Source organism: Leucoraja erinacea, chromosome 26 (genome assembly GCF_028641065.1).
Source record: "Leucoraja erinacea ecotype New England chromosome 26, Leri_hhj_1, whole genome shotgun sequence".
In the NCBI taxonomy this organism is placed as follows: Eukaryota; Metazoa; Chordata; class Chondrichthyes; order Rajiformes; family Rajidae; genus Leucoraja; species Leucoraja erinaceus.
The window spans coordinates 22,083,515-22,104,302 of NC_073402.1; the positions used below are offsets into that span (position 1 = coordinate 22,083,515).

Consider the following 20,788-nt stretch of genomic DNA (forward strand, 5'->3'; position numbering starts at 1 on the left):
AGAAACATTGGTAAGAGTCATCAGATAGTCCTGTGCAGGCTATACTAGGATGTTTACCTCGGGAAAGTTATTCAACGGTTATAATCTCTTGACCGTTACTGGAGCTATGTGCAAATTGGAATAAGGGCAAGCAGACAATGGAGCTGCACATATGGCTAGTGGGGATGAAGAGTGTTTATTTGTCATATGCATCGGATATGAATTGGAGCAAAGAGATTCTGGCTCAATCATTCCAGGCACATTAATACTGGACAACAGACACAATAAATGTACAATAAATGACCAGTTGTTCCAAGTAAACCAGACCGCGACAGTGCAAAAACCAAAGCCACGAGAGCAGTCGGCTCCTTGGCCTTGCTGATGCTGAGAGCAAGATTGTTGTTGTGACATCACTCGACCAGATAATCAGTCACTTCCTTGTACTCTAACTCATCATTAGCTGTTACTCCTCCAATGACGCTGCTGTTGATGGTGAATGTAACAATGTTGTTGGTGCTGTTTCCGCGGAGCTCCACATTCGTGGGCATCTAGAGAGGCGAGCATGGGACTGAGCACACAGCATTGAGGTGCCCCTGTGCTGGGGGTCAATGAGGGGGAAGTGTTGTTGTCAATCTGTCCTCCCATGTTCAACGTCAACACAGGTACTTGAACAGGATGGGGTTGTCGCATTAGATGGGCTTTATCACAATAAACCTCGGACAAATACATGTTTTTTTTTCAAAACATTAAATGGAACTAATAGAATAAATATAAATAAACAACTTTCATTGGTAGAAGAAAGTTAATATGTCGGTAGGTAACTGGCCACTGTAAATTGCCCCGGGATGTAGGTGAATGATAGAATCTGGTGAGAGTTGTTGGAAAGGTGTGAGATTAAAATGGGATGAATGGAAGTGGGTGCTTGATAGTTGGTGTGGGCTGGAGGATGTTTATGCAGTATCATGCCATAATTTATGCAGTAAGTTCCACCCATTGAATTAATTTATGTTAATATCATTTTTCAACTGTTTGATTTTTCTTTTTCCATTCAAATGCAAATGGTACAAATAAAGTCAATATTTTACTTGTGGAGGTTGTAGTGAAAAGGCGTTATTCTGGCTGGATATCTGTGACCAGTGGAGTTCGGCAGGGGGCTGTACTGGGACCTCTGTTATTTGGTATATAAATGACTTGGACATAAATGAAGATGGGTTAGTTAGTAAGTTTGCAAGGCGACACCATGATTGCTGGTGTTGAAGGCAGTGAGGAACGCTGTCAAAGTGTACAGCGGGATATCAATAACTACAGAAATGGATGGTGAGATGACAGATCGAGTTTAATCCGAGCAAGTGTGAGGTGTTACATTTTGGGAGAATGAATATATATGGTTGATGGTAAATCCCATAGCAGCATTCATACACAGAGGGATCTTGGAGTGCAGCTCCATAGCCCCCTGAAACTGGCAACACAAGTAGACAGAGTGGTAAAGAAGGCATTTATTAAACACTCATTGAGTATAAGAACCAGGAAGTCATAATGCAGCTCCATAAGAATTTGATTAGTCCGCATTTGGAATATTGCATGCTGTTCTGGTCGTCCCATTACAGGAAGGATGTTGGAGGCTTTGGAGAGGGGGGGGGGGGGGGGGGGGGGGGGGGGGGGGGGGGGGGGGGGGGGGGAGTTTTAAACGACAAAGTTAGGGGACAAGTTTTATTACACAGGTGGTGGTGAGTGCCTGGAAATTGCTGCCAAGGGTGATGATGGAGGCAGATATAATTGTGGCATTTAAGAGGCTTTTAGATGGGCACATGGATATGCAGGGAATGGAGGGACACGGATCATATACAGGTAGATGAGATACTTTATATGTACATCATGTTCAGCACAGACATTGTGGGCCAAAGAACTTCTTCCTGCTCTCTACTTTTCTATGTTTAGAAATAGTCTGGATGTATCCCACTGTGTTAGAATACGGAGTCCAGTCTGCTACATTCTCTGGTACATAGCAAGTAATTTCCAGGCATTTTTACAGTTGGGCATATCAGTTGGAATTACCTAAAGGATCGGCAAACAATTAGGTTGTGTTTCTGTTGGGGTTTTTAAAGAGCTGTGGAAATAGGTAGGAACTTGATATTCTGCACTACTCACAGTCATTCCAAATGAATCATGAAAACTGAGAAATGAAAATAAGAACACGTGCCCCAGGCTGTTGTTGATCGACTACAGCTTGACATTCAACACCATCATCCACTCTAAACTTATCATCAACTGGGCAAACTGGGTCTCTGCTTCGCCCATGGATCCTCGACTTCCTCGTCAGCAGAAAACAATCGGTATGAATTAGCAAACAACACTTTCACCTCAACGACCAAGAGCACAGAGGCACCTTGAGGCTGTGTCTGTCCTCAGTCCCCTGCTTTACTCTCTATCACTATCCTAGACTCTGTAGACCTTCCCAGCTGCAGCTCATTCTTTACATTCACCAACAATACCACAATGTTGGACAAATAATGAGTAGCGATGAATCACGTTTTGGTGGGAGATCGATGATGGGATTGAATGATGCCAGAACATAAATCGTACCCTCAATGTTAGCAAGATCAGGGAGCTGGTTGTTGACTTCAGGAAGGGTAATGCCAAGGATCTACAGGCCTGTCTTTGTCAACATGACCTTAGTGGATAGTCAAAACCTTCATGTTCCTGGGCGTGCATATCTCTGAAGATCTGTTCTGTGCCCAGCACATTGATGCATTCACAAAGAAAACTCATTAACATCTCTACATCCTCAGAAGATTGAGAGGATTTTGGTTCGGTAATTCAAGCACCCAGAATGAAAGAGGCTGAAGGAAGTGGTAGACAACATTGCTTAGTCCAGCATGGTATTGACATCCCCAAAAGGCAGTTAATATCAGCAAAGATCCAGTCCACCCTGGCCGCACTCTCACCTCACTGCTGCCAACAGGAAACGGGTAAAAGTGCCTGAGAACTGCGACTTGTAAATTCAAAAACAACTTATTCTCATCAAGCCTGATCAATTATTCCCATCAGGCTCATGAAACTGCACAACCCTAACCACATCCCTACCTCAGCAACAATCTGCAATGGACTTGCACCACATACATCGGTTTGCACTATTTTGGTCTGGTTTCCTAGTAGTACCGATATTTTATTGTGGTATTGATCACTGTATATATATTTTTTGTGCTATTAGTTAAACGGCTCCATATATCTGCAGCAAGTAAGACGTCTGTTGTTCTATTTCTAGTGCATATGACAATTACACTTTAGCTGTTGACTCTTGAAATTCAGTGGGTCTGAGGTTTTCACTGAGAAGGTGCAAATGAACATAGTGTAATCATAAGTGACCACTCCCCCCCCACTCAGCCTTGTGGAAGGAAGATCTATGATGAAGAACTGAAGGTACTTTAGCCTAGGTCACTGTCCTGAAGAATTCCTGCAATGATTTCTTGGGTCTGCGATAGCATATCTTCAGCATAAACAACTATCTTCCCTTGAGTTCAACTGGGGGGAGAATTTTCTCTTTGATGCCCATTGACTTTGGTTTTGCCAGGACTCTTGGTCAAATGCGATCTATCGAGGGCTATTACTCTTATCTCATCTCAGGAATTCAGACCAGGTCTGGAGTTGGTACTGCTGGTTCCCTGGCTGGGCGTTGGTAAGCGATTATTGGTGAGTACGTGCTGCTTGACAGTGCTCCCGATAACATCTTCCATCGGGTGATTGGTGGTAGAGTGTGCAGTGATTACCCAGACTGGACTAGTCCTACACTATTTAGACAGGATGTACATGGGTGATTTTCCACATTGCGACCAGACTTGCCCAGGCCTTGTGAGAGGAGAAGACGGCACACTGTTTGTGAGGAGTTATTCTGAGACTAGGACAATGCCAGGCTGCTGCATGGTTTGCCTGAGGGACAGCTCTCCCATTTTATACACCAATCCTCCTCTCTCTGTGAGGAGAACCTTGCAAGATCAAGTGGGTTGCGAGCAACTTTATTGTGTGCAACTTGATGCCTAGGTGAAGCAGGTCTACCTGCTGTTGTGATTACTTTGTTTCTGGTCTAATGTCAATGGTATAATTGGGCAGTTGTTGTGGTTGTTTAGGAGGGGATTCTAGAGAACTGAGGCTCAGGAGTTACATATACAGTAGGCCAGAGTGAAAGGGATGGTTCATTTCATTCTGTGAAAGATATTAGTGACCCAGATGGACTTTTATGACAATCTGGATATTATTACTAATAACTGGGTGATATTATTACTGACTTTAAATGCCACAGCCGCCATGCTGGGATTTGAATGGTTTGCCTGGGCCTCTGGATCACTACTCTAATGTGACTACAACACTGCCAGTATAACCTCTGAACGCAGTGCGACAAAGCTGGGAACAGTGTGTGCTGTGAAAAGCGCGATAAAAGGCTATGGAGGTTGGAGGGGGGGATGTCCCCAGACAGACAAAGAGAATGGGCAAGAAACTGACACATGGAGTATAATGTGGGAAAATATCAGGTCGTGTTCTTGGACAGAAAATGAATAGTAATGGTGAACAATGAAAGATTTGGGGATTTTGTTGTGATTATATATGAATCACTGAAGCTAACATGCAATGCAGAAGGCAATTAGGAGAGTGGGTTGGTCTTGATTACAGAGAGGATTTGAGAAGCTTGTTACTCTAATTACAGAGCCCTGGTGTGATCTCATCTAGAATATTGTGTCCAGGTCAAATCTCCCTGTGTAGGGAAGGGTATACCCAGTAAAGTAAAGGGAGATGAGATTAGTTCCTTGGACGGCAGCTTTGTTTTGTGAAGAGAAATGTAAACAATCAAAGCCTTCTTCCTCTAGCGTTTGAGAAAATGAGAGGCGATCTAATTAAAACATACAAAGTTCCTACTATGGGACATGACAGGATGGGTCGCAGCTTCCGCCCTGGCTGGGGTGTGGAAAACCAGGATCTGGATCTCATTCTTAGAACCAGTCGCAGAATAAGGGGTAGACCATGTGGGACGGAAGTAAGGAAACATTTATTGTCTCAGAGAGTAGTGAATCTTTGGACTTCTGGCCAACGAGGGCCATGGAGTTGCTGAGTATATTCATGACGGGGATCAATACATTTTTAGATAACAAAGTAATCAATCAAGGAATGTGGAGATAATGCAGTAAAGTGGCACTGAGATACAAGATCAATCAACCATGACCCTATTGCGAGGTAGAGGAGGCCTACTCTTGCTTCTGTTTCGTAAGTTCTTGTGTACAAACATGATTAAAGCAGGAAGCATCAACTTCAGTGGATTAAATTGTTGTGTTTTCCAGATACGCTGTGATTGCCTATGGATGTGCATGCTGCCCAAAGATCTCCTGTGGGCGGGATGGCTGTGGCACTGAGTTCTGCTACCATTGCAAGCAGCTCTGGCACCCGAATCAGACCTGTGACAATGCTCGCCAGCAGCGAGCTCAAAGCCTCCAGATTCACACCAAGCAAACAACGGTACTGAACTATGGCCAGGAGTCGGGCAATGGTAGGTCTGAGAGCAGGCACATTCCTGCAGCGTTATGTACTGTAGCCAACATCCGTGTATACGTCCGTGTTTGATAAACTGATGTGCATCAACATTTAAAAAATGAAATTATTTATGATTTATTTTCACCACAGTTTCATTACACTCCGTATTCTCTGTGTACATGAGCCATGGTTGATCTGTCATTCTCTGCTCTGGCAGCACACTGGTGCAGCGGTAGAAACATAGACATAGAAATTAGGTGCAGGAGTAGGCCATTCGGCCCTTCGAGCCTGCACCGCCATTCAATATGATCATGGCTGATCATCCAACTCAGTATCCCGTACCTGCCTCACAGCGCCAGAGGCCCGGGTTAAATCCTGACTATAGCTGCTGTCTGTATAAAGTCTGTACTTTCTTCCTGTAACCATGTGGGTTTGCACTGGTTTGTTCCCACATTGCAAAGACATACACAAGTTAATTGGCTTCTGTAAATTATCCCTAGTGTGTAGGATAGAGCTAGTGTACGGGATGATCGCGGGTCAGCGAGGACTCGCTGGGTTGCAAGGCCCATTTCTACGCTGTATCTCTAAACTAAACTAAATATCCAGGAACCAAGTCCTAATCTCCATGTTGAAACTATGTGCAGTGATTGTATAATAACAGGGGCGTTCCACAGCTTTTAGTTTTAAGTGGAACTGGTTACGTATTCAGAGCATGAATATTCATTTCGGAGACACTTTTTCATCAGGTGATGAAATCAAACCATGCCCACGATGTGGGGCCTATATCATTAAGATGAACGATGGAAGTTGCAATCACATGACATGCGCTGTGTGTGGCTGTGAGTTCTGCTGGCTGTGCATGAAGGAGATCTCTGACCTTCATTACCTCAGGTAGGAATCTACCAGCATTGCTCAAAGTTGTGTTCTGGGGCTTGAAATGTTGCAAAGTTGATTTTTTTGTTGTATTTATTTTCAATGTTTACGGCGATGCCAGCCATAAGTCCCCACCCTCCCTCCAGCGGCTCACAGTATTGTCAATATCCTGTCTAACATAACATTCGGAATGCCTGCTTACAACAGTGTGCCACCAGCTAGTTGAAGGTTCGGCACAGTAAACCCTCGTTAACATGGATTTTGGTTATAGTGGACTCGCTCTTTAAGAACACAGGCTGTTAGATACACTGTAGAAGCTATTGAAATTGACACAGCACTGAAATTGACAAGGCACTGAAATTGACAAGGCACTGAAATTGACAAGGCACTGAAATTGACAAGGCACTGAAATTGACAAGCAATTGCTCTGATTAATGGGCCAGTCCCACTTACGCAACTTTTTTGGCGACTGCCGGCACCAGTCATAGATCTTTGCAGGTCGCCGAAAATTTTCAACATGTTGAAAATCCAGCAACAGAAGTGTTCTCATCCTAATTTCACTCTCCCTTTGTTCCCTATACCTCACCTGGAGTAACCTCCATCTTCCCTCATTCCCATATCCCACCCAGTCTGATCCCACTGTGACCTGTTCTTCATGCATTCCCCACTGAGCTCTGCCCGCTCCTTCTATTATCACATCCTCCTTGGTGCCACCCGAATCGTACAAAGTGATGCCAAGACTGGATTTTTGTCGCCCAGGGTTGGTCTGATCATATAAGGCTGATTAGTCACCCGAAGCACTGGCTGTGTTTTTGCTTTTAATATAACTGTTTGGCTGCCATTTTAGCATCTTAATCCAATGTGGTTGTACACTGTCCTCGAACTGTGCTAATGCTGCCATCTAGCTGCAGCTGATGGATATGTTTTATACAGGACCATATGTCCCTGTTTGCAGGTGGCATTACTCTTGTAAAATCAATCAATCAATCAATCAACCTTTATTGTCATCTTGCAAGCAACAGTTGTACAGTGCAAAATGAAAAGACGTTTCCCAGTGAATAGTGGAGCATCGCACATGAAATTTAAAACACTTCACACATAATAACACTAAAAACAATCCAGTCCCTGATGGAACAGTATAAATAGTTAAAAGCAGGTAAAAACACAACGTTAAAATACAATAAACCAATCATAAAAAATGTCCAGGGCCGCTGATTTGAGTGGCCAGTGCCAGTTATTAAAGTGTCCGTGCCAGCCGCAGAATCAAGTCAAGTGACTGTGAGTGCAGAGTGACTGTTTAGCAGCCTCACAGCCTGTGGTAGGAAGCTGTTTAGCAGTCTTGTAGTCCGGACTTTGATGCTTCGATATCTCTTACCTGATGGCAGGAGATCCAGGTGTATGTAGAGGGGGTGCAGTTTGTCCTTAAAGTGATACACAGCATCAGACTAGCGTGGCATTAGTCAATTCAAGCCTCGTTCTTTGACCTTGTTGAAATCGTTTATTCTGTTGCCATTTTCAGCCCATCTGGTTGCACGTTTTGGGGAAAGAAACCATGGAGCAAGAAGAAGAAAATTCTCTGGCAGCTTGGCACACTGATCGGTGCTCCAGTGGGCATCTCCCTCATCGCTGGGATTGCTATTCCTGCCATGATCATTGGCATCCCAGTTTATATTGGCCGTAAGGTAAGGAAGACCATTAGAAAGTAGCTCTGCAGCATCTGTTACGATGTCTTTGCCCCCTGCATCACACCGATATCATAACTGTGATAATTATTTGTAAATAACTGTCGTCTACAGACAGAGGGAGCAGGCTTCTCTTGTTCTCCCTGTAAAGTCAAAACAAAGCAAGCAATATATGTGTTGATTTATTACTGTACTGTCTGCTGTTAATTCATAAGGATCTCATCTACTTGTAAACATGTTAGTTCTAGGTGCACTATCCTTTAAAATAGGAGAAAATTAAACCAAGCCATTCTTTATGAATCGTGCATCTTCTTCTTTGAAGACTATTTAAAAGGTTGAACATTTTGCTTCTCTTCTCTAGGTTCATAGTCGCTATGATGGAAAAAAGACTTCAAAGCACAAAAGAAATCTGGCCATCACCGGAGCGGTTACCTTGTCGGTCATTGCTTCTCCTGTGATAGCGGCAGTCAGCGTAGGTAAGGTCCAATTCTCAGGCTGAGACGTATCCTCTGGCAGATTTGTGTAATGGGACCACATTGCTGGAAAGCCAACGCATAGTCAACATAAGATTTGTAAATTTACGTGAATGTAAATTTATTATCTTGTATGTCAGAATTCAAGATCCAGGGCATTTTATTATATCAGTTTTCAGATACTACATTACATTGGCAGCATTCCGTCATTAAGTTAGTGTGCTATGAATGAATGAATGAATGAATACTTTATTGTCACATGTGGCAAGTCAGTGAAATTCTTCGCTTGCATCCCCAAGGTATGCAAATAGTCACCACATAAGGGGGCTAACAAAATTACAAAGTATATCCACGCCAGGTCTTCCATGGTTCATTGTTCTTCACCTCCCTCGCAGCGGTCCCTCCCACGCCAGGTCCTCGTTTGTTCCTTCCCTTGGCAGACCCGCTTTACCAGTGTTCATTGTGTAATGATCATGCATAAGAATATCAATAGGTAACAAGCAAAACACAAAGTGCTGGACTAACTCAGTGGGTCAGGCAGCATCTGTGGAGGGAATGAATAGGTGATATTTTGGGTTAGGACCTTTCAGATTAATTGTGGGGGTGGGCAGAAAGCTGGGAGAGAGGAGGCAGGACTAAGCCTGGCAGGTGATGAGTATTTTGCCTGCCATATTTTGTCCTGTCTCTTCTCTCTCCAAGATTTATTTCCATCTCCCCACACCCCTACCATCATTTTAAAGAAGGGTCCCGACCTGAAACATCACCTGCCTCTGTTCTCCGAAGATGTTGCCTGACCCGCTAAGTTACTCCAGAACTGTGTCATTTGGTTGCTGCTCTTATTGCAACCAGTCATGAATTTGAGATAAGCAAATTTTCCATTGCAAGGCAAAGCTTTCTCCCAGACTCATTTGACTGGCTGATTATGTCACTTCCAAATGTGTATATGTCCTGCATCCAAGGAAGCCACTCCTCTGTGCTTACACCAGCAATGATTCACCAATAGATGCTCATTAAGGTTTCTCCTTGGGATGTAGTTCTTGTGTCACCATCACTTGCCATTACTGGAACAAGCAACCATTGTGCCAGGGACTTTGGATTGAGTCTGTTGATCCTCATCCTCTACATTAAAAAAAATATATAATTTCAACTTTTAACAAAGTGGCAGATCTAGCTTCAATAAACCTCAATTTCTGCAAGATTTATTTTTAACTTGTAAATGTATTCTACTTGAAGGACTTAAGTGAAAATGTAAAAATCTGTCACTGACTATGCAGATATTTGAGTACCAATGATTATCTCAGCTGGATAATTATGTTTTGAAGTATCATTATGAAGTATCATTATCAACACAGAACGTGGGAAATCACTAAATCTGCTGATACTACTTTTATTTTTTCCACTTATATGCTCAGAAAGCCAGATGATTTTGAATTTAAATCATTATAAATTTAAATCGGCATTCTTCCAATGATCCCAATCAATGAATTATGATGCAACAGGTGTCTTTGCAGTATTTTTTTCATGAAACATTTCAATCTGTGGTCTACTTTATTTGAAGGAATTGGAGTTCCCATCATGCTGGCCTACGTCTACGGAGTGGTCCCGGTGTCACTGTGCCGTGGTGGGGGCTGTGGTGTTAGTGCGGCCAGTGGAAAAGGAGTGAAGATTGAGTTTGATGAAGGAGACGGGCCAATTACAGGTAACTACAGTGGAAACACCTGTGCAGCCACTCTAGAATAAATTTAAAATATTACATTGAATTTTAAAAAAAGGCATGGAACCTGGTCCACTGAGTCCACGCCAACCATCGATCACCCATTCACACCAGTTCTATGTTATCTCACTTTTGCATCTACTCCGTACACGTTAGGAGCAATTTACCTGTTACACGTCTTATTTTTCTGTTATCTTGCAGAATTTTACCTGTAACTTAGGCCTAGTTTACATTTGTTGTGTGTTGTTTGCGTCTATGTGCCTGTGGTGCTCTGCTAGCAAGATTTTCAATTGCAAATGACAATAAACCCCGCTTGACCTGACGTGGACAACATAAATTGGACTGAATAATAACGAGGGATATTTCCAATTGTGTTCCCATTGATTAATTTTGTTTATTAACAAAATCTTTCCAGTTTTCAAAATCGCTGCTTTCATGTCATGTGATAGGAGCAGAATTAGGCCATTCGACCCATCAAGTCTATTCTGCCATTCAAACATGATCATCTCTCCATCCTAACCCCATTCTCCTTCCTTCTCCCCCATAAACATTCCCTGCCTTGCCTTTCTCTTTCCTAGTTCTGATGAAAAGTTCCAGACGTGGTGTTAACTCTGGTTCTCTTTCCACATATGCAGCCTGACCTGTTTAGTATTTCCAGCAATTTCTGGGGTTTTTTTCTTCTCGGTTTTAAACTCAGTTTTTCATCATCTGCAGTATTTTTTTTTTTTAATGACCTTTCTATGTTCATCTGTAATACTCTCTCCTCTTCTCTCCCATTATTATGTTTGTTTCCTTTCAGTTGCTGATGCATGGCGAGCTCTGAAGAACCCCAGTATCGGAGATAGCAGTGTTGAAGGGCTGACCAGTGTTCTGAGTGCCAGTGGCAGCCCCATTGACGGCGTCAGTGTAATGCAGAGCAATTGCAGCGACACTGCCAGTTTTGCAGCTTTATCGGGAAGCACGCTGGCTGGAGGAGTGCTGATGGGGAGCAGCGGACAGCATGACAGGTACAGCTTGATGCTATCATGCTTTCCTTTTAGTTTTAGAGATACAGCATGGAAACAGACCCTTCGGCCCATCAAGTTCATGCCAGCAATCACTCAGACACTAGGGGCAACATACAGAAGCCAATTAACCTACAAACTTGCATGTCTTTGGAAGGTGGGAGGAAACTGGAGAAAAGCCATGTGGACTCGCGGTGAAAGTACAAACTCTTTTCAGACAGCACCCGTAGTCAGGATTGAACCCGGGTCTTTGCCACTGTAAGACAGCAACTCTACCGCTGCGCTACCTTGCCTTCCTGAAGCTCGTTTAAAAAAAAAAAACTAATATAGGGTGTTACATAGAAACATAGAAACATAGAAAATAGGTGCAGGAGTAGGCCATTCGGCCCTTCGAGCCTGCACCGCCATTCAATATGATCATGGCTGATCATCCAACTCAGTATCCTGTACCTGCCTTCTCTCCATACCCCCTGATCCCTTTAGCCAAAAGGGTGGGGCAAAAGGGTACGGGGAACATATGTTGCACTTCAGACCAAGGGTGAAAGTCGCCCAAAGATATGCAAGAAATGACTATGAACCAGTTGCATCGTTTAGCACTAATGTCATCAGGTTTAGGGTTTTCCCTTGGACTAGTTTCATAACAAAAATGAAGCAACATGGCATAGTCTTTTACAGAGTGACAATAGTAATAACAACATCCGGAATGATTTGCAGGAACATAAGGTACAAAATAAAAAGATAACTGAATCCTTGCTATCACAGCTCGGTTTCAGATTGTTAAAACCTACAATACTTCCTATATGCCACTGGGGGAAGTGTGGAGCAAAATCAAATAGGCACCATTTATCTGGAGAGCAGAGTGGCTGAGGTCCCTTTATCAGGTTCTGCAATAGGCTCTGGTATCACTGTATATTTCGTGGATTTTTTTTCTCCAACATTCTGAGTTTAGCTTAGAGAAACATTGTGGAAACAGGCCCCACTGCCCACCAGGTCCATGCTGACCAGCGATCATCCATACATTAGTTCTATCTTACATACTAGGGACAATTTACAAACGCCAATTAATCTACAGACGTGCAAGTTTAGTTTAGAGATACAGCGCGGAAAAACGGGGTCTTCGGCCCACCGAGTCCACACTGACCAGCGACCCCCACACACTAACACTATCCTACACACACTAGGGACAATATACATTTGTACCAAGCCAATTAACCTACAAACCTGTACGTCTTTGGAGTGAGGGTGGAAACCGAATACCCACCCCTAAGTGTTTAAGAAGGAACCGCAGATGCTGGAAAATAGAAGGTTCACAAAAATGCTGGAGAAACTCAGCGGGTGCAGCAGCATCTATGGAGCGAAGGAAATAGGCAACATTTCGGGCCGAAACCTTGCAAGGGTTTCGGCCCGAAACGTTGCCTATTTCCTTCGCTCCATAGATGTTGCTGCACCCGCTGAGTTTCTCCAGCATTTTTGTGTACCACCCACTCCTAAGTCTTTGGTATGTGCGAAGAAACCAGAGCGCCCAGAGAAAACTCACACGGTGACAGGGAGAATATACAAACACCATGCAGTCAGCAGCCGTTGTTGCAATGGAACCCGTGTCTCAGGTGCAGTGACGTAGCAACTTCACCTCAGTGCCATTGTGTTGCCCATTCTGGGATGCTGCAGATTAAGACAAATAGTAAGATGTCATTCAATGGATCAAATGGTCTGCTCTTGTCATATTGCAGTGCAGAAGCTATCCTGCAATTTTGTGGAAGGATTCTGTTATCAGCTAGGCTGGCAGTTGTGTATGGGATATTGCATGCTGCCCCATCTGATATAATAAGGCATTCTTTCGACAGGTTAATTCTTCTAAATTGTAGTTGCTATGTAAAATTGAATCACAAATGATTTTTTTGATTTGATAACAAACCCAGACTCTACGTGATGCAATGTATGTTTTTTTTTTACAGGCTGGACATTCAAGCTGACATTCAAAAAGGAAACAAATTGCATAAAGACTCCATCAGTCTAGGGGCAACCAGTGACAATGCCAGCACCAGGGCTATGGCTGGTTCTATCATCAGCTCCTACAATCCACTGGACAGGTGAGCTACATAGCATTCCTTAATGTTTAGAGGAGAATGAGCAAACGACACTGTAACTAACAAGCCTTCCCGCAAGAGCATGGAATTGGAGTTGTTTGAAATAGAGTTTAATGCTGGATATCAATGACCGACACTTATCCTGAAAGCACTTGCAGTGCCACAAAGCCTTTCTCAACTTTCAGTTTATTCCAAGGTGCTGTTCAGACAATGAAGTAGTTTGCGGCTCAATGTCATGATATAGGGAACAGCGGTCTATTGGTGAACAGCAGACATCAAAGACTTTGCCTTCCTTCACAGTGAGGAGGAGATTCACTGTGATGGATGTTTGTGTAAATTGAATTGTGTGTATGTCTTGTAGGAATTGTCTCTGTTTGTATGGCTGTGGAAACTGAGTTTCGTTTGAGCCTCACTGAGGTTCAAATGACATGTAATAAAAAATCAATTCAAATTCAAATTCAAAAGACACAGTAGGATGTAGATCAGTTACAGATATATTTGGAGAAATGGCCGATGGAGTTTAATCTGTGTGTGAGGTGCTGCACTTTCGGAGGTCAAATGTAATGGGAAAGTATACAATTAATTGCAGATACCTTAGCATTGATGTACAGGGGGATCTTGTGGTCCAAGTCTGTAGCTTTGTGAAAGTAGATAGCAGTAAAAAGGACGGGGCATTGAGTATGGGAGTCATGTTGTAACTTTGTGCAACTTCTGGTTAGGCCACCTTTGGAGTAATTTGTGAAGTTCTGGTGACCACATTATAGGAAGGGTGTGAAGGCTTTGGAGAGGGTCGAGAAGAGGTTTACGAGGAAAATTGTTGCAATATTAGCAAAATATTAGAGGATATTAGCTACTAGGCGAGGTTAGACACACTTGGATTGTTTTCTCTGGAGTGTTGGAGGCTGAGTTGAAACTTGATTGAGGTATGTGAGATTGAGAGGCAGAGATAGGGTAGACAGTCATACTCTTTTTTCCCCCAGTGGGGGAATGTCACAGACTAGTAAGCGGAGAAGGGCAAAGTTTGCAGGGGATGTGTGGGGTGAGCATTTTACCCAGAGAATAGTAGGTGCCCGGGAAATGCTGCCAGGGTTGATGATGGAAGCAGATATGACAATGGCATTTCAGATGCTTTTAGAAAGCCACATGAGTATGGAAGGATATGGATCACATGCAGGCAGAAGTGATTAGTTCAATCTGGCATTATGTTCAGCCACACATCGTGGGCCATAGGGCCTGTTCCTGGGCTGCACTGTTCTATGTTCTGGAGGGGGGGGAGTAGTTCTAAGAAAGATCATGCTTTAAAGGAAAATATATTCACACTTACAGATAATGACTGGGACCGATTGTTAGTTTGCTGGTTTAATTGGCAATCTATCAAATCTCGCATTTATTGTCTCTGCTTCTGCGTTGAACAGTGTTTTAAAAGAATAAAGCCTTAGTCAAGCTCCAAAATTAATAGTTGTAAGGATAACCTTTAGTGAAACTCAGAAGATTGAAGGAAAACAGTCAACTCTTGTACAAGTCAACCAAGTTGATGACCCAAAATGCAGAAACAAATCATTCATTTGTATTAACTAATATGTTTCTGCAGAGACCAAAGGTGCATTAATGAATGTATAGCCATAATTAGGAGGAAAGAGCAGCATTCAGGTTTAGTTGCTTCAACCTTCCATTGTTAAAAAATGGAGAGAAACGAGGCATAACTTGTTCAGACTGTTACACTCCTGAACTACTGTCTCATCTTGTTAGATATTGGGTTTGTTCAGGACATTTATTGTAACCGGTTGAAACTCGCAAAAGAAATAACAAAAGCCACCAAGCAGTTAATTAGTAACAGCACTTTAAACGGAGTAACTAATATTCATTTTTATTACAGGGAATGCAACAATCTGGAAGTGCAAGTTGACATTGAAAGCAAACCCAGTCACTTGTGTTTTACCAGTGATAGCAGCATTAATGAATTGCTTCACATTCACTCTCAATCTGTGGAGGGACTTTGCCATGAAGAGAAGGACTGCTTGTTCATGAGTGACCACAGCGATTGCCTCATAAGCAACACATGCGATGTAACACTTGCTCAACCCGAGAGTATAAGAAGTGATGGAAATAGCACAGACACTCAGTCAGATGATGTTCCTGACATTAGTTCTGATGAATGTGATTCACCCAGTCCAATTCATGACAGGCATTTGGAAATCACAGCTTCGGATAACAAGCTCTTGAACACGGAGAGTTTCGAGTGTGAAGACTATGAACAAACGGAATGTGTTCTTGAACAAGGTGGGCCACAAACAGAGACGGTGGTACATTATGTCTAAACCTGCACAATCATCACTAATTCATCAACCCATAACATGCACCTTATTCAGAATATTGAAATTTTGTGTTCATTACATTGTTTTAAATATACAAGACTATTGCATATTTAAATAAAACATAGGTAGACACATAATGCTGGAGATATTCAGCGGAACAGGCAGCATCTCTGGAGAGAAGGAATGGGTGATGTTTTGGGTCGAGGCTCTTCTTCAGACCCCTTCCCCTTGTTCCCCTTCCCCTCTTTGAATAAATCATCTTTGATACAGTAAATAAAGATGTTATTTATTCACTTTCATTCTTGATTTAAATTAATTCAGTGATCTTTTGCATGAATTTAAGCAGACCTGTTTTGCTGCTTAAAATTAGATTGTCCCACATGGGAGGAGAAACTATTCAGAATAGTTCTGCTCAGCTTAAGTTGAGATTTTCTAGGTTGCTGGGCAACTTGATACGTTTTCATTTTCAAATCATTTTTTATAAAGGGAACAGATTCCAAAGGCAGTGAATGTTAAAGTAGGTGCAGAGCAATGGCCTAAAATGTCATCAGTAACTATAGGGTTAAAGAAATAAGCTCTAAATTTGGATTTTTTTAGGTACTTCAAGTCTGATCTTAGATCTAAACAGTTGACCTGAATGCTGCAAAATTAATTAACCAGTGTCAACTCCACCGAAACCAGATGCTGTGTGTTATAGTATCTTTAGAATCAGATACACCTGTCTCTGTAACAAACGGGAATTAATGAAAGAAACCCGGGGTTTGATTTGATCATGTAATTTGGGATAAAATATTAATATTTAGCTCATTAGCAGAGTTTATAATAATATTTAGGACATCTATATTTTTCCTTTTGCATTGTTAATAGGCCAGTTTGAAATTTCATATTTTGTTTTTTTTTTGATTGTCCCAACATTATGTAAATGCATTTCCAGAAAGCCAAAAGGATACTAGCAACCTATGTTCTGCAGTATCCCAGGAACCATCTTACTACAGTACTGATGATGAGATTACAAAGAGCCAAGTTATAATTGACAGAATTCCAAGTGGCCGCTGAGGAATTTCCTCCTGGATTATTCCACCTCAGATCACTTAATATTGGAATCAATTTGCTGTAACTCAAATCAGACAGTTTTATTTAAAGTACTGTTGATTTTTGTTTCCTGTCAATCTCCTGTGATGTTATATAGAAAGAAAATGAAATGAATAAAGCTATCCCATCGTTAATTTATGTCGTAAACCAAACTAAATGCAAAGGTGTTCTCAGATTTTAAAATGCTTCTGTGATCTTTTTAAATTTCCTTATAAAACCAAGGGTAGGAAGCAGCACACCCTCATCCACTGGTTAAGATGCAGCTGGTATATATGTAACCATAGAGCCTTGCTTAAGTTTCAGTTTTCCAGGGTCTGAGCTGATGAAGCAGTTGTGGCAACACTTTCACATCCCCAAAGAGAAATCTCTGTTCCCCAGCATGAATTCCCTCACGTGAAGTTAGATCTGTCCCGATTCCTGCTGAATGTGTGTGACTGGGGTGGTGCAGCAGAGTAGTTGCTGCCTGACAAAGCCAGAGACCCGGGGACTGTTTGTATGGAATTTGTATGTTTTCCCAATGACCCCATGGGTTTTCTCTGGGTGCTCCGGTTTCATCCCACACTCCAAAGGCGTACATATTTGTAGGTTAATTGGCTTCAGCAAAAATTGTAAATTGTCTCAAGTGAGTAGGATAGTGCTAGAGGATGGGGATCGCAAACCGGCGTGGAATCACCTGTTACCCCGCTGCATCTCTAAACTAAACGTAACTGTCAAATGAGAATGTATCTGAGCTTGTCTCCGAGGTCTCCCATACTTGGCAGCACACTGAGTGCAGACTCTTGCATCATCTAAACTCAACGAAGCACTTACTTGAGAAATCTGATAAGCTGCTGGTACCCGTGGATGCATTTGGCAGCAAGTCTGTGCCTTTAAAACGGGAAGAGGAGAATTTTTTTTAAACACTTCCATAATATGGATTTTTTTGTATCCATGGATGGTCAATCTTGGAAAAAAGTGTAAAACTCTAGGTCTTCAGTACCTTCATCCTTCTATGGTGCAGGAATTAACTGTTCGGCTTGTTTTCTTTTAAGTATCTTTGTTATTGCTTCATGTAAATAAAGTAACATTCATTTGAATATGACTTGAATTTTAACTGATTAAGCAATCCAGCAGTCATAGTCTGCCTGCGAAAACCTGTTCAGTCTTGGCCTTTCTTGCCTTTTCCTACCCTGAGGATGTGCTCAGATTTCAGGCAAGAGCAAAACACTCCCTGTTCTAGAATGGCTGTACATCAACTCTACTCGAGCATAAATGAGTGATTTCAGGAAACATGCACAAAACCAGGCATTCTAATTTGTCCCATCACTGTGGCTTGTCTAAACTAACTTATCATTCATTATCAGAAGACTAATTGCGTTAATGAGTTTCCCTGTATCTTAAAAGGATCTATTACGTGCTGTATGAATCTTATCCGTGAAATATCATGACCTTACTTGGAGAACCAAAAGGAAGCTGTACTTAAAACTGTATCAATGGTAACCTGATGAACTAGTGCCAACACTGCTATTCCCACCATCCCTTGCCTTAAACAAATGCCCTTCACAACAAATCCGCATCCCGCGACCACTGACAGTTTGGGGCAGGACTGGTAAATGGTAAAGGGGAAAGTGGAATTGAAAAACGAATGAAGGAGAACTGGGGCTTGAAGGAAGGAAAGAGTAGTGAGAAGAGATGGGTTTGAAATACAAAACAGCATACACAAGACCAGGCCCTTCAGCTCACAATTTTATGTGCCGACCATGATGTCAATTTAAACTAATCCCATCTGCTTACACATGGATGTCATTCCTTGCCTGGTCATGTGTAATATATTACGGCTTTAGCATGTAGATAACAACAAAGCTCAGGTTTTCAGTACATGCTGCTGCCAGTGTGGGTTATCTTTATTTTACAAAGTACACTGCGCACACTCACAAATATTCACGAGACTGATGATAATGAATATATCACGACACGTCATACCATTCGAGTACTCAGTTCTTAAAGTTACAGTTACCATTATATACACTACAATATGCCTGTCTAAAAGCCTCTTAAATGTTGTTATTGTATCTGTTGATGCCATCTCCTTCAGAAGCATGTTCAGATACCTACAACAAACTTGCTTCATCTTCCCCCGCCTTAACGCTATGCAAGGAAGTGGAAGAAACATGTACAATTAAACATAATTAAACAGTTAAAAATACACTTGGACAGGAAAGGTTCAGAGGGATATGGGCCAGGTGCAGAGACAAGTGGGACTAGCTAGGTGAAGCAACTTAAATCAGCTTAATCACGCTAAATTAAAATTATGCAAGATTTTTTTCATTTTTCACTGTGGTTTAATGAACAATTAGGCCAGACCCACAAGCCCAGTAAATATAACAGCAGAGACAAGACTCAACTCCAAAGGAAAAATGAATAAATTGCCCTAGCCAAGCATAATGGGCCTGGAAGATGGCGATGATTGAAGTGTAGCCTTGGATGTTAACTTATGCACATTGGCAGTTTTGGAGGGAGCCACAGTAATCTGGGACAAATTGGAATTTAATCCAGAAATTTGGCTAGGAGGGAAATCACTGAACACAGGAAATAATAATTGTAAATAGGCTGCCTCAACCTTTTTGTGCATGACATTGTCTGGTATGTCACGGCTGGCCACAAGGTGGTAGTATAACACTTCATGGTTCCTCCTTCAGAGCACAACAACCTGGTATAGTCTAGACACACATGCAACTCACATACACACACACAGGAGTAATGGAGAATATGCCACCAAAATGATGCTGACTGAACTGAATACTTGCAATTATCTTTGATCAACCCGTCAAGTATCTCATGCTCCATCTAATCTTGATTTCTTTCTCCAAAATACTCTTGAGATTCTGATTGACCACATCCTCCCTTTTAACTTTGAGAAACGTTTTAATTCCATTCCCCCTTTCCACTGAGAAACAATCTTTCAAAATTTCAATGATCCTTGAATAATCCTCACATTGAAAATTGCAAATTAAATCACGTTAGGAAAGAAGCACGTAACTATTGATCACTTGGACTGACGATAATGAGGAAAATTCTGGAAGCCTTTATTAAGACATGACAACAGGGTTCTTGGACAGAGTCAACATGGATTTCTAAAAGTCCACTTGTGTTTGAGGTTGTAAAGCATAGAATAGATTAGGGAGAACTAATAGATGGGACGAATATGGGTTTTAAGAAGGCCTTGACGATGCTACACAAAAGCTGGTGAAAGTGAGTGTGCGGGCAATACACTAGCATGGGATGGAGATTGAGGAAACAGAAAGCAGCGAGTAGGAATAACCACTGCCTTCAAAGTTCTAGTATGCAGCACATCGGGTCCATTAACGTCTCCAATACAAGTATTTTTTTTTAATGTTAATCAATTTGAATTCCTCATTTACTATAGTTGTTGTCCCCCATTATTTCCAGAAACTAACACAAAATCTTTTTTGGAGATATGTGATTGCAGATGCTGAAATCTGGAGGAACTCAGTGGGTCATGCAACATCTGTGGAGGGAATGGTTAGACAATGTTTCTGGCTGGGATCCTTCTTCAGGCTCCCAAGCAAAAATATTTTCTTTATTCTAAACATAAATTCTTCTGTCACTGTTTGAAGGACCCATGTGGCTTTAATTAATCTTTTCCTGGTTGTACATCTATAATGCTTTTGGGGACCTGGGCGTTACTAGTTTGGCTGGCATATTTGCTCATGAGAAAATTATTGAACTCTGCAATCCTTCTTGGTGGGAAGGTTCCACGATTTAGACCAGCTACAGTAAAATTGGTGATAAATTTCCAAGTCAGATGGTGTGCACCTCAGAGTGAAACTAACATAGTGATGTTCTCATGTGTCTACTGTCTATGTCGTTCTTGGTAGAAGTTAAGTGGTTTGAAGCTCATTGTTCATACAAAGGTGTTTCAGTGGAATGGCCAATGAACCAAGTCATTAAGGAAGAAAAGGCAGTCATACTAAAAAAAAAGAAAACTAGTTAATTTAAAATAAGACAGGACACAAGAAAAACTCAGAAATTTGTGCATTTAAAATCTGCTT

At 41.9% G+C, this 20,788-nt stretch overlaps 1 protein-coding gene across 4 annotated transcripts in view; it reads left to right on the top strand.

The window, feature by feature from the left end:
- rnf19b (ring finger protein 19B) overlaps window positions 1–18,460 on the top strand; it is a 108,312-nt gene extending 89,852 nt beyond the window's left edge. For 2 of the 4 annotated variants that reach the window (XM_055656376.1, XM_055656377.1), the window contains 8 exons: window positions 5,307–5,512; window positions 6,243–6,387; window positions 7,889–8,051; window positions 8,413–8,527; window positions 10,083–10,223; window positions 11,038–11,245; window positions 13,198–13,332; window positions 15,206–18,460. In XM_055656376.1, coding sequence (XP_055512351.1) covers window positions 5,307–5,512; window positions 6,243–6,387; window positions 7,889–8,051; window positions 8,413–8,527; window positions 10,083–10,223; window positions 11,038–11,245; window positions 13,198–13,332; window positions 15,206–15,647 — 1,555 coding nt within the window. In that variant the 3' untranslated portion in view covers window positions 15,648–18,460. Of the gene's footprint in view, window positions 1–3,603; window positions 5,513–6,242; window positions 6,388–7,888; window positions 8,052–8,412; window positions 8,528–10,082; window positions 10,224–11,037; window positions 11,246–13,197; window positions 13,337–15,205 lie in introns of those variants that run through there. The other 2 variants (XM_055656379.1, XM_055656378.1) reach the window with 2 other exon arrangements.
- The last annotated feature ends 2,328 nt before the right edge of the window (window positions 18,461–20,788 follow it).